This window comes from Megalobrama amblycephala, linkage group LG18 (assembly GCF_018812025.1).
Source record: "Megalobrama amblycephala isolate DHTTF-2021 linkage group LG18, ASM1881202v1, whole genome shotgun sequence".
NCBI classification, from domain to species: Eukaryota; Metazoa; Chordata; class Actinopteri; order Cypriniformes; family Xenocyprididae; genus Megalobrama; species Megalobrama amblycephala.
Genome location: NC_063061.1, coordinates 9,661,507 through 9,676,518, shown reverse-complemented (window position 1 = coordinate 9,676,518; position 15,012 = coordinate 9,661,507). Strand labels below are relative to the sequence as shown.

Here is a 15,012-nt window from a genome sequence, read left to right as displayed (position 1 = left end):
GTGATTTATTACAAGGCACAATAAACTCAGTAACCTTTTTAAATTTACATGAATTTCAAACATGCAGTAACAGGGTTGAAATAAAGTAGTGCTTTAGGGTCAGGCTAAGGGTTACTAATGACAAATAACTTCAAGCTTAAAAGTTCAACTCTGTTATGGGATAACGACCATTATTTTAATCACAAGAACAACTTGATCTTTAGGCCTTGAACATTTTGTATGAAGTAGGGTTGACACAAAACACATTTTTCAAAGAACAAAATGCATGAGTTATTAATATTTATTTCAATTTTATGTATGATTTATTACCAGGCACAATAAACTCAGTCATCTATTCAAATTTATGTATATGAATCCCAAAATTACAGTAACAGGTTTGAAATAAACTAGGGCTTTATCACAGCAGGATAGTGATAAATTAGTGCATGATTCACAGGAACTTGCACTGCAGCTTCAAAATACACTGCATTTTGCATTCTAAGCCTACATGCATGCGCAATCATGCATCCTACAAAATGAGTAAATTAAACCTAAGACTGGTTTATATGTGACACACATCACTCTTGACTTGACTCTAAACACTCGTCAGTGCTGTCAGGGGTGTGCTTACTCCCAGCCGCCTAAAAGAATCAGCACACTTCCTCTGGTCTGGGACTAACCTGGGCCATGTGTTCAGCAGTAATTCTTCCCCTCCAGAATGGGTAAATACCCTCAGCAGAGCCCATATCAAATTCCACGGAAACAAAGACAGCAAGCGCTGTGAGGGACGACTGCGCACTCGCAGCCATAATGAGCCATCTGTTCAGCCATGGCAGTGCAAACCAAATGTCATCAAACTGTGCTCCTTCTCTCCCGCCCGCTCTCGCTTCCTCCCCTCGCCTTCATAGCAGATGAACCGCACTCAGAGAGCATCACTAATGCTCGGCGTCACAGTTTACATTGGAGTTTTGCAGTGAAATCTGCTTGTATCAGTGACAGACGATGTCAAGTTCAATACTGCAGGGTGGATGATCACCTTAAATGTATCTGAAGGGAAATCTATGGGACTTCTGAGTAAAATGTTTAGGTGCTAAAAGAACTATACTATATATATATATATATATATATATATATATATATATATATATATATATATATATATATATATATATATATAAAAAATCACATAACAAATTTGTAAATATATTATATATGTATGTATAACAGGCATAACATTATGAGCACTGACAGGTGAAGTGAATAACACTGATCATCTCTTCATCAAGGCACCTGTTAGTGGGTGGGATATATTATACAGCAAGTGAACAATTTGTCCTCAAAGTTGATATGTTAGAAGCAGGAAAAATGGGCAACCGTAAGGATTTGAGCGAGTTTGACAAGGGCCAAATTGTGATGGCTAGACGACTGGGTCAGAGCATCTCCAAAACTGCAGCTCTTGTGGGGTGTTCCCGGTCTGCAGTGGTCAGTATCTATCAAAAGTGCTCCAAGGAAGGAACAGTGGTGAACCGGCAACAGGATCATGGGCGGCCAAGGCTCATTGATGCACGTGGGGAGCAAAGGCTGGCCCGTGTGGTCCGATCCAACAGACGAGCTACTGGAGCTCAAATTGCTCAAGAAGTTAATGCTGGTTCTGATAGAAAGGTGTCAGAATACACAGTGCATCACAGTTTGTTGCGTATGGAGCTGCATAGCTGCAGACCAGTCAGGGTGCCCATGCTGACCCCTCCGAAAGCTCCAACAGTGGGCACGTGAGCATCAGAACCAAGGAGCAATGGAAGAAGGTGGCCTGGTCTGATGAATCACGTTTTCTTTTACATCACGTGGATGGCCGGGTGTGTGTGCGTTGCTTACCTGGGGAACACATGGCACCAGGATGCACTATGGGAAGAAGGCAAGCCGGCGGAGGCAGTGTGATGCTTTGGGCAATGTTCTGCTGGGAAACCTTGGGTCCTGCCATCCATGTGGATGTTACTTTGACACGTACCACCTACCTAAGTATTGTTGAGACCATGTACACCCTTTCATGGAAACGGTATTCCCTGGTGGCTGTGGTCTCTTTCAGCAGGATAATGTGTCCTGCCACAAAGCAAAAATGGTTCAGGAATGGTTTGAGGAGCACAACAATGAGTTTGAGGTGTTGATTTGGCCTCCAAATTCCCCAGATCTCAATCCAATCGAGCATCTGTGGGATGTGCTGAACAAACAAGTCCGATCCATGGAGGCCTCACCTCGCAACTTACAGGACTTGAAGGATCTGCTTTACCACACACACACACAAATAATGCAGACATGATACTGACATACATCTTCAATTAAATATTTAATGCCAGCAACCATTTCTGCATGATACATTTATAGCCATTAGAAATACATATGGATGTGATGACGCAAAACAGACTTGAGACATGAAAGCATTTAAATAGACATTTGAAATACAAGTTCGTGGCAGACGAGTTTTGAGAAGCTCCTTGCCAAAATCAGTGTGTTTGTCCTCCATTCAAATAACTGTAGAATATATAATAGGCACCTTGCTTGAACCATGCAAAATAGTGAATACATATGAATACATTCTGAAAAAAAAGAGCATTTTGTTTTTTAAAAAGTAAATTCATAAACCGCTTACAGTAACCGGTCAAAATGAAACATTGTAAAGGGTATTGAGTGTGAAAATGCAAAAGAAAGGCACATAAAATATGTATATATATAAAAGGGCTGATGAGAACTTGGGTTTTGATGCCCACTCGGAGCAGAACATGAAGTATTTTGGATTCCATATGCTCAGTGAAATGGTGATTGTAGAGGAAATGAAGGAATGTCTCTAAAGGGATTATTCTTCAGAGGGTGGGGTCATGTCCAGCGGTGTCTCCTGGGTAACACTGTCCATCTCTGAAGGTTCAGAGCTCTCAGTTGATGGACTCTTCTCATGGGCGGCATCTTCTTCCTTAGCCTGGCTTTTATCCGTTTCTGTGTTACTACTCTCATCAAACCCTGGCCCTTCGGCCTGCGGGCCGTCACCGTCGTAGATGATGTCCTCTGGGTTCGGTGCAGGCGGACAGAAATCTTCATCAGGGAGGAGATGATGAAACACTGATTCAGCCTGCAAATAAATCATATTTTTGTCTAAATCAACAAATAACATCCTATAATTTAGCCTACGGCAATATCTGATCCATAGGACCAGGGCTTGACATTAACTAGCCATTAACTGTGGCTAATGGTTTTCCAAAGTTACTGGCCACAATTTTGACATCGATACCATGGGGAAAAACTGCCATATATATATATATATATATATATATATATATATATATATATATATATTTTTTTTTTAATATTCTCTCATAATTTGGCAACAGGTATATTAGGCTGCTGTCACTTTAAGTCCTGATGCTCAGAACCATTATACTGTTACACATGCGTTTTCTTTCTCAACTGTTTACATTCACTTAAAACATAACTGACTGTAGCCGCGTCTCATTTCGAAGGCTGCATCCTCCGGAGGTCGTATTTGAAGGCTGCATACGTCATTGAGGCGGTCTCATTTAAGAAAAATAACCGTTGGAGTGCAAAGTAAGAAAGAAAATACAGTATTTTACACCTCACAAGGAATAACCATAAATTTTATTATGGTTACTTTTCTTAAATAAGACATCCTTGATGACGTATGCAGCCTTCAAATGCAACCTCCGGAGGACGCAGCCTCCGAAATGAGACGCAGCTTATGTTTACGTGAATACTCGCCAAGGCCGACATTATTTTGTGTGTATTTGACTGTTTAAACGCAATAAGCAGCGAAAAAGAACTCAATTTAGTACTGAGAGTTGGCTTTATGTGCGCGCACTTTGTGAGTGTGAGCACAAAATCTGCAGGAATGAGTAAAATTATGCGCAATACGCTCAATCCCACACCGAAATTCAAGCCCTTTAACACCAACAATATTCATCCGGAGGAAATGTAAAGAGTGAGTGAGGGAAGGCGGGTTTGTGTGTCAACTCGCTGTCGGAGAGATGAGAGGGAGAGAAAGAGCAGCTGGTATCGTGTATCTATTCTGCGGAAAATGAGCATTGAAAGTGTTTCAGATATTTCAGTATCGATAAGTATCGAAAAAATCGATATTTTTGACAACACTACATTGCACTTAGTTTATTATTTCAGATGCCTTTTTAAAAGACTATGATTGAAAAACTTTTATATATAAAATTCAACCCACCAAAATGGCTAGTAGGAGTGACTGCGTTACACACCACTGCTGAAATTCACCCGCGTTTGGCGGGTGTTAATGTCAAGCCCTGCATAGAACCAAGTGTCTGCCTCCCTCTGCTGGACTCACCAGTTTAATGGAGTAGTCGCTGCCCAGGCTGCTATCGGGACCAGTGCACACGTGAACGTTGCTCGGCAGGCTGTAGCTGCTGCTGTCCAGGGCTGACGTGTCCCTCATGTTGAAGTACATGACCCAGAGCACTGAAGGCTTGCTTCTCTCCTCGGCACCTGCGTGCGATGTTTAAACAATCAGTTATTTTCAATGTCTTGAAAGACAATGACTTTGCATTGTAGATGTCTTCCCCTTAACAATTCCTACAAATACGAAACCAAACCTGGGTCAGCATACATTAGGGGTGAGATCAGGAGTGTCCAAAGTCGGTCCTGGAGGGCCACTGTCCTCAATACACCTGCCTGAAAGTTTCTAGTATGCCTACTAAGAGCTTGATTAGGTATGTTTAATTGGGGTTGGAGCTGAACTCTGCAGGAAGGTGGCCCTCCAGGAGGACCTAGATGGAATCTATGCACTTTTCCCATATGTTCTGGATGGATTTTGAGGGAAAATCTTTGGGAATTCTATATCGGAATGGATTTAAATGTGGTAAAATGTTTGCGAGCCAAAAGTACTGTACTCAAATAATCAAATTAGCAAAAATATTTAATAAATTAACATGCAGATGCAAAATATTGTAGAAATGTTTTAATGTTGGGTGTTAGGATTCTGTGGGCACAGATTCTGTTCTTAGTTTAAGTAGTGTTTTTGTGTAATTTATATGAAATATAAGAAATCAAATATAAGAAGTCAAATGCTGATGTGGTGATAAAGGAAATCAACATCAATTTACTTATAAGTAATATCGGTAACACTTTACAATAAGGTTTCATTAGTTAACAACTGTAGTTAACATGAATTAAGAATGAACAAGACTTCTACAGCATTTATTAATCTCAGTTAATGTTAATTTCAATATTTACTAATAGATTATTAAAATCAAAAGTTGTATTTATTAACATTAGTTAATGCACTGTGAACTAACAAACTATTTTTTTACTAATAATAACAAAGATGAATAAATACTGTAACAAATGTATTGCTAATTGTTAGTTCATATTATTTAATACATTAACTAATGTTAACAAATGAGAACTTATTGTAAAGTGTCACCGAAATATCATCAATATAATATATTGATAATAAATATTATAAAATGAATATAATAAAATAACACATTGATAATAATAAACAATCCTTATATTTCTTTATATATTTTTAAACATTACTATAATGTATTATTTATTAATTTAGAATAGAAATGCATTATTATGAAACAAAAAAAGCTAAATAAATAAAATATCAAATATTAAAAATAAAATAAAAAAATAAAGTTTTTGTGGAAAGTATTTGAAAGTGTACACTGTAACCCAAAATACAGTCAAACCAAAAATTCTTCAGACACTAGATATAATTTCTGATATATATTTTTACTAGTGGGTGCATGACACTATAGTTCATTTATGTAAGTGAGGATATATTATACACAAAAATTTCATACAGTGGGCTACCAGTAAAATTGATCAAAATTTGGAACCAAAAATTATTCACACACTTTGACCTGACCATGTTTTGCTTAAGTGTTTTCTGACATAATTAAGATTAATATTTTCTGACACAGTTTAACTCTGAGATCTTGTCATATTTTATTACCATTTTTTAAAACCATAGTGAATAAACTGTAATAATGAATGAAACGTTCAAGGTGTCTGAATACATTTTGGTTTGACTGTATATGCTCCTGAGGGAGTTTATGACCTTGCATAAGTATGAGGTGCTTCCATTTACACAATAAGAGTACGTTTGTAACAAAACAAACGACAGTAAAATGATGTTAATGTCATTTTTTTATATAAAACAAACAGTGAGAACTTCAGCACCAAGGACAGCGATGAGAGGACATTTGATGAGTTGATGAGAGACTTTTGACACGTGCAGTCTTCAGATTCTTTTGGTCAAGAAATGCACTTATACAGGAAGAGCTCAACACATGGAAAGCAACAAATCAAACTTTGTTTTTGTTTGATATGCCTTTAAACTGGTGTAAGACTGCAGACTGCTTTAGTTGTGGGAATAATATTAACTAAAAAACTGCACTTTTCTCATATACACCACTTATTCCAGTTTTAAAAGACTGACATTGATTTATCACGAGATGAGTCATTGTTAATATTTTGCTAGCGGCTGCATGACGTAGGTCATCTAATCTCTTTTTCTTCCTCTCCTTTGATGACATCTTAGGCGAGACGGGCTCTGTGGTCCAACAGAAGAGCAGAAAATCTCAAGAGTGTGTGTGTGTGTCGCTGGTTCGTTTAAAGCGTAAAGCTGTCAGTCTGTATCATTACCCTTTAAATACACGAGCCTCTGCCGCAAAAAGGTGGGAAAAGAAAGGCTAGAAAAAGCGAGAGGGAGAAGGTGTCAGTCTGAAATGTCAGAACGGTCATTACCCAAATGTCACACAATTATGACGCGTGTTCCTTTTCCTGCCCGGAGTGGCCCAGTGATTTGCTTAATTTGGCGAGGGGGAGAGGTGTGGCGGCATCAATGTTTAACGCCGCTTCAAATACACCACCCATACTTCCCTCTGAATGCTGCCGGGTCACCGATTCACAAAACGCTCAAGCCCTTCACTGAACACACACAGCCAAAGAATCTCTTTTATGCAGTCCAGACAGCCAAGAACATACGACTAGATAATATATGGACACAGAGAAACAGAGTTTGGAAGGGAAAAAGAATATAAAAGTGTTGAACAAATACTGTTATTTAGAATGTTTCTATTATTTATAATGATATATAAATACATAAAAACAACAATAATAATATAACAGGGCCGTTGAATGCTTGAATCTGATCAATTGACGAATGTTTTTAGGTGTGCCATTATTTTCTAATAATTCAGCGGCCCGTCATCAATTAGTTCTTACATACACACTCCTTGTGAAAAGTTCGGGGTCAGTAAGATTTTTTTTTTTTTTGAAAGATAATTTTACTTTTATTCAGCAACATTAAAATGGTCAAAAGTGACAGTAAAGACATTTATAATATTACAAAAAAAAAAAAAAATCTTGAGCAGGAAATCAGCATATTAGAATGATTTCTGAAGGATCATGTGACACTGAAGACTGGAGTAATGATGCTGAAAATTCAGCTTTGATTACAGGAATAAATTACTTTGTGAAATATATTCAAACAGAAAACAACCATTTTAAATTGTGATAATCTCTCACAATATTAACAAAATAAAATATAAATATATATAATATAAAATATAAATAAAAATTATATAATAATTTTATCAAATAAACAATACATATTAATTGATTAATTAAAATTAATTAATTAAAATAATCAATAAATGGTCCTGTCAAATCGATTATTTGTGATTAATCGCATCTAACATAAAAAGTTTGTGTGTGTGTATGGTATATATATATATATATATATATATATATATATATATATATATATATATATATATATATAATTTTTGATATATTTTTACTAGTGGGTACAGGACACTAGTTCATTTATGTAAGTGAGGATAGCAAAATAAAGTAAACTGTGACATATTATACTCAAAAATTCTTCATGAAGTGGACTACCAGTAAAACTGATAAAAATTTGGAACCAAAAATTATTCAGACACTTTGACCTGACCATGTTTTGCTTAAGTGTTTTCTGACACAGTTTAACTCTGAGATCTTGTCATATTTTATTACCATTTTTTAAAACCATAGTGAATAAACTGTAATAATGAATGAAATGTTCAAGGTGTGTATATATATATATATATATATATATATATATATATATATATATATATATATATATATATACACACTACCGCTCAAAAGTTTGGGATCGGTAAGATCTTTAATGTTTTTAAAAGAAGTTTAATCTGCTCACCAAGGGTGCATTTACCATTTACTTAATTAAAACTACAGTAAAAACAGTAATATTGTGAAATATTATTACAATTTAAAATGACTGTTTTCTATTTGAATATATTTTAAAGTGTAATTTATTCTTGTGTTGGCAAAGCTGAATTTTCAGCATCGTTAATCCAGTCTTCAGTGTCACATGATCCTTCAGAAACCATTCTAATATGATGATTAGTTCCTCAAGAAATATTTATTGTTTATAACTGTACAAAATATTTGTGTACAATATTTTTTTTTCAGGATTCTTTGATGAATAGAAAGTTCAAAAGAACAGCATTTATTTTTATTTGAAATCTAATCTTTTGTAATATTATAAATGTCGTCAATTTTGATTGATTTAATGCATCCTTGCTGAATAAAAGTATTAATTTCTTTAATTTATTTTCAAAAAAATAAAAATAAAAATTCATACTGACCCCAAACTTTTGAACGGTAGTGTATAATGCTACAGAAGCTTTGTATTTCAGATAAATGCTGTTCTTTTGAACTTTCTATTCATCAAAGAACCCTGAAAAAAAAGTACACAACTGTTTTCAACATTGATAATAATAACAAATATTTCTTGAGGAACTAATCATCATATTAGAATGATTTCTGAAGGATCATGTGACACTGAAAACTGGAGTAATGATGCAGAAAATTCAGCTTTACCAACACAGGAATAAATTACATTTTAAAATATTTTCAAATAGAAAACAGTCATTTTAAATTGTAATAATTTTTCACAATATTACTGTTTTTACTGTATTTTTAATTAAATAACTTAAGCCTTGGTGAGCAGACAAAACTTTTTAAAAACATTAAAAATAATCTTAACGATCCCAAACTTTTGAGCGGTAGTGTGTGTGTGTGTGTGTGTATATATATATATATATACACACTCATTATATATTTACAAACCTTTATTCTTTATGTTAGATGTGATTAAATCACACTTAATCGATTTGCGATTTGACCGCACTAATATTAATATTTTTTTTTCTGTTTTTGCTCTCCCATAAAAACAGTTCCAAATAAAAGCAGAATCAAGCGTTGCGTGTCTCTGAGCAGCACACACACTGCAGCGGGGATTCATTACTCGCTTGAACGAATGACTCAAGGTCTCACTCAAAGTGAGTGAAATTCAAAGTTTAACTTTTGTATCAAATATTCTATAAATTTCTGTTTGGTTATTATGTATCATCTTATCTTAAGTGTAAAAAGTATACTGAAGTATCTGTAAGTATGCAAATGTTTGGGCCGACAGCCAGACGACGCAGTGGCTCTCTTTCGGTCATACACACGCACACACGTTCCCAGATGTGACAAATGTCAGATTAGCATATAGCAGCACTCCTGATGGCGGCTAACACATGCCTGTAGCTGCAAACCTCCCAAACCACTGCCACCCTCTAACACACACTGGCAAACTGCCTCAGTACACACACACACACACACACACACACACACTAACCATAGGGCTGGGCATTGACACAAATTTCACAATTCGATTTGATTCGATATCGATTAATTGGGGCCAATCAGGTATAGTACATGGCAAATTTTCTGAAGGAAAAAAATCTCTCTCAACTAAAGCCGTAAACTATACAGGGAAGCCTTAAATCACTTTAATCTTAAATGTTAAAATAAACAGTGATTTGTAGGCTACTTACATTTAAATTATACATAAAGAAGTTTTTATAATAATAACATTATTATAATACATTTTTAATGATAATTATGTTTCTACTCATTTTTCATGTATAAACATTTAAATGGCGGCTGTCATAAAAACATGACGGATTCATTCAACCATACGTTAAATGTTAAAGAACAGGTTAAAGGGTTAGTTCACCCAAAAATGAAAATTATCCCATAAATTTACTCACCCTCAAGCTATCCTAAGTGTATATGACTATCTTCTTTCTGTCAAACACAATCAGAGTTGTATTAAAAAATATCCTGGCTCTTCCAATAGTAGTGAATAGTAACCGTGATTTTGAAGTCAAAAAAAAGCACATCCGTCCATTATAAAAGTTATCCATATGACTCCACGGGGTTAATAAAGGTCTTCTGAAGCGAAGCAATGCTTTTTGTAAGAAAAATATCCATATTTATAACTAGAATCACTGGCTTCCGTACGTGAGCCGTCATATGAGTGAACTTTGACCTGACACATGATGTATTTACGAATGCGGAAGCACAGATGATGGAGCAAAACAAAACACCGGTCACGAATTAGAAGTCTAAAATGAGAATTTTTAAAGAGAAGCTTGAGTTTCTTGCCCAGCCCTATTTGTTTGAACCGTGAGAGGTGTCAACTCTCATCTAAGCTTACGCTACTCCTACAAGACGAACATTACCGGAAGCTAGTGATTATAGTCTATATAAGTTATAAATATGGATATTTTTTGCATTGCTTCGCTTCAGAAGGCCTTTATTAACCCCCTGGAGCCATGTGTAATCCACACATTTTATGATGGATGTGCTTTTTTGGGCTTCAAAATCATGGTTACTATTCACTCCCATTATAAAGCTTTGAAGAGCCAGAATATTTTTCAGTATAACTCCGATTGTGTTTGACTGAAAAAAGAAAGTCATATACACCTAGGATGACTTGAGGTTGAGTAAATTATGGGATAATTTTGGTTGAACTAACCTTTTAGAGGTGCAGTGTGTAAATTTTAGGCCGATCTATTGACAGAAATGCAATATAATATACATAACTATGTTTTCAGTGGTGTATAAAGACCTTTCATGTTTTTATTACCTTAGAATGAGCCATTTTCTATCTATATACACCGTGGGTCCCCTTACATGTTAAGTCGCCATTTTGCGCCGCCATGTTTCTACAGTAGCCCTAAACTGACAAACTGCTCTACAGAGCATGTTTCGTCATTATTGTTCTTCTTCTTCATTGGTGTTTTTATAGCCAGCTTGCATCATCACTACGTTGAACATGCATGCAGTTGTAGTAGTAATAGTGTTGCTTTCGACAACGAAAATTATGACTAAATATCGTCGTCAACGAACCTTTATCACGTGACGAAAACGAGACGAGACGCGACGTAAATGCTGGTCATGTTACGATGACTATAATTAAACGTATAATGCAATATTGTTGACGAATAAAAACGAGACTAAATGTGGTTTACAAGATAAAAACTATGCTAAAATGTCTCTTAATTTTCGTTGACCAAAATGAGACGAGACGAAATGTTATAACGTTATTACGTCTCGTTTAGTTGCGTTATTATTATTATTTTGCAGTATTTGTTTCCCGTGTCTCACTTCAGGAGCTGCATCAGGTCGCACTGCGCAGACGCAGGCGACGTCACTTCTTCAAGCCCCACTCGCGGCATTATTTAGAAGATGTAGCTGTGGTGAGTTTAGCATAAATGACAACAAACAAAGTTAAGTCTGACACAGAGAAAGGGACCGATATGTAGGGAAATATGTAGATTTCACGTGCTCATAACTTCATGAAAAATGCACAGATCATAGAAAATGCACATCATTATTTAAAGCAGATTCTTACGAAATGAATCCAAAATCAACATAATATATTGCGTTGTTCACAAGATATTACACAGGAAATGATTTAACATACTTGGCTAAAAACGTGTCTCATCTTTCCGGGATGCAGTGTGTATCCAATGATCCCGGACCCATCCATGTTCATTTTCCAACGTGGAATAACACAAAATAGGTATCATCTTAAAGCTTAGAAACTCTTTTTAATGCATCTAACCATTTTGAAAAACTCCTAACGAGTGCTGAGAAGTGCCTTTTAAACCTGAGTTTACTGTCCGTGGGCGCCATCTAGCTTGTGTTTGTCGCTCAGGAAAAAAAAAACACTCTAAAAAAGCCTACAGGTCTTAAAGGGTTAAGAGACATCTCAAGGCGTTATAAGGTATTATCTATAAGGTAACAATAATATAATAAGATAACCTTGTTTAAAATGGGTTTGGCTAAAAGAAAATTTTGGTTTCGTCTATACTACTAGGTACTTATACTACATTGACTGGGTTAAATAGAATTGCATTACTAAAAAGAGACTAAAATACAATTTTCATTGACTAAAATTAGACTAAATGTCATCAGTTTTCGTCGACTAAAACTAGACGAAAATAGTCATGGATAATTCTGACTAAAATAAGACTAAAATGCTCAGACTTTTAGTCGACTGAAACTTGACTACACTAAAAAGAATATGAACATGACTAAAACTAATAAAAACTAAAATGACCGCTTGACACAAAGACTAGACTAAAACTAAAATTAAAACAGGCCGCCAAAAACAACACTAAGTAGTAGTAGTCATCTGGTTTAATAGAAGCAGAGACCGTTCTTTGTTAGAAGTAAGAAGAAACCTCATTACTTGACTGGCTACTCTTTGCTGTCTCAGACGATGACATCTTTGTCCTGTGTTGGCCACCGTAGCTTCTCTATGTGCTTCGAAAGGGAGGGGTGAGCGGTGGACTGAGAAATTCACAACCTCACAATTAGATGTCGCTAAAATTTACACACTGCACCTTTAAGTAGAAATTAATGAATATGCAATACAGTGCATATATATTTGCTCCTCTCTAAGTTCATTTTTCTATCCAACGAGTTTTTGAACAAATTAATGGCTTTTCTGAAGTAAATGTAACATTATGTGACAATGTTTACAAGCTGTTTTAGTGACGTCTTTCCACGGTTGAAAAACTGATTGAGCAATTACATGAGACATGATACGGATTTCCTTCTGATGTTCATTCATGCTTATTTCATGATGTACTAGCAATAAAGCATGGAAGAGATGATCAGTTCTTGAACCATGCTACAGCAATCTGTCACGCCACATTAACCCTCTGGAGTCTGAGGCTGATTTGGGGCCTGGAGAAGTTTTGACATGTCCTGACATTTGTGCTTTTTTCAGTTGTTCATAAACATATAAAGGACAAAAGTGTCATTACACTGTATTCAGCACAAACTAGGCTACAATAATATGTGAGGAACATGTATGTACATGTTTGTATTTTTGAAGGAATAATGTTTATGCGTGGTTATTGAAAAAACAAAAAACTTAAGTCACTGAAATAAGGCCAAAAAAAGTATATTAAATCTGTGTTCACAAGACTTTTTTTGTAGGCTAGAGTTTTTGCTTCAGAATTATGTAAAAATTATGCTGCCTACTCCTTCATATAAAACAATAATGTAAGACACTTTTTGTCAAGAAACACAGTATGCGTGGAGGCGTGAATCTGCATGAATAATGGGCCATTTACACCTGAGAAGACAAAAGAATCACATAATAATGACCTGAAATTACTTGCATATTAATGAGGCCTTTCAGTCAGGTAGGCTGTGAAAAAAAACCTCTGTAATAATGTCTCAGCTCATCATAAACAGCAATACTGTGAAATATTATTACAATTTAAAATAATGGTATTCTATTATATTCTTTAAAATAAAATGTATTTTTGTGGTGCAAAGTGTCTGAACAATTATGTTACCTCTATGGCATTTCATATAGGCTTTTAGCTTAAAAGCATGCACATTTGGAGAAATATTGATGGATTCTTATATATTTATGTCAATTTTCTATACTGAGAAGAGTGCTGGATACTGTTTTTTCAATTCATACTTGCAGCCGGAGGGCGCTCTCTGAACACCTTTAGTCCACAAATTATTTTAAAGAAGAAGAGGACATTTCAGGAATGGTGTTTTTAATTCATACTTGCAGCCGGAGGGCGCTCTCTGTACACCTTTAGGCCACAAATTCATATAAAGAAGAAAAGGAACTAGGAACTAACGGCATGTCTTCTAGAGATCGCTAACCATTGCTTTAACATCCAAATAAACACTTTTCAAGACAATAAATACACGATTGAGACGACGTATGCATGTATTGCCTCTGAATTTGCGTCTGAATAGCGCTCGCTCCGTGGGCGTGGCCGCATTAGCAGATAATGAGCTGAATCACAGACTTCTGACATGGCTCTCTTTTCATACAGATTACATAAACACAGAATGTTTGTTTTCGATTTGACTTGCACGATTTAAAACCTGACATTTCAACGTTTCTTTAGACGTAAGTGTCATTTTTTTGTCATTATTATTCATAAGTTACAGTTCATTTTCTGAGAACTATCAGATTGGACTTCGTTCAGAGGGAGAGGAGAGATCACGCATCATGTTAGTTTTCTTTATTTTACAAAAAGCACAACAGTGTTTTTTTACCCTGAGTGTACACAAATAAAAGAAGACATTCTATAGTTTCAATTGATATATTACTTATGTCTCTATGACAAGAAATGACGGAGTATTTTAAGTCTGTTTTGCTGCAATGTGAAAAAAATCAATTTTCAGACCTCAGGGAGTTAAAGAGTGACAAAATGGTAATGTTTGAATTTCCTAATAAAACATGTATTTTCTTAATCTAAGATTTGTACATTGAGCAAAATGTAAGTGTTTGCCCACACAAATCTCACCATCATGATGAAAGGGTGTTATAGGTGGTTACCAGGGCGTCGCTAAGGCGTTTTAAGTGGTTTTTAGCACATTGCTATGCTGTTGCTAAGGTGTTTGGAGTGGTTTTTAGTCTACATGTGGTCATGTATGAGCTTTGATCTTTTCAATGGGTTCAAAATCCCCAAGGAAACCTTCAGTAGTTGCTGTTGATTTTTTCCATTTGACTCCATCATGATCTAAACAGACTCACTCACTCTCACACTCACTCACACACACACACACACACACAGCTCTTTGACCATGGGGATGAATGAAGAT

The 15,012-nt window shown here is 35.6% G+C and overlaps 1 protein-coding gene across 1 annotated transcript in view; it reads right to left on the bottom strand.

Annotated features, from left to right (window-relative positions):
- Positions 1-2,301: 2,301 nt before the first annotated feature.
- Positions 2,302-15,012, bottom strand: part of chm (CHM Rab escort protein) — a 94,406-nt gene continuing 81,695 nt past the window's right edge. Inside the window, exons 14-15 of the mRNA XM_048165438.1 lie at positions 4,331-4,488; positions 2,302-3,097 (exon numbers count right to left, since the gene is read on the bottom strand). Coding sequence (XP_048021395.1) covers positions 2,828-3,097; positions 4,331-4,488 — 428 coding nt within the window. The 3' untranslated portion in view covers positions 2,302-2,827. The remainder of the gene's footprint in view (positions 3,098-4,330; positions 4,489-15,012) is intronic.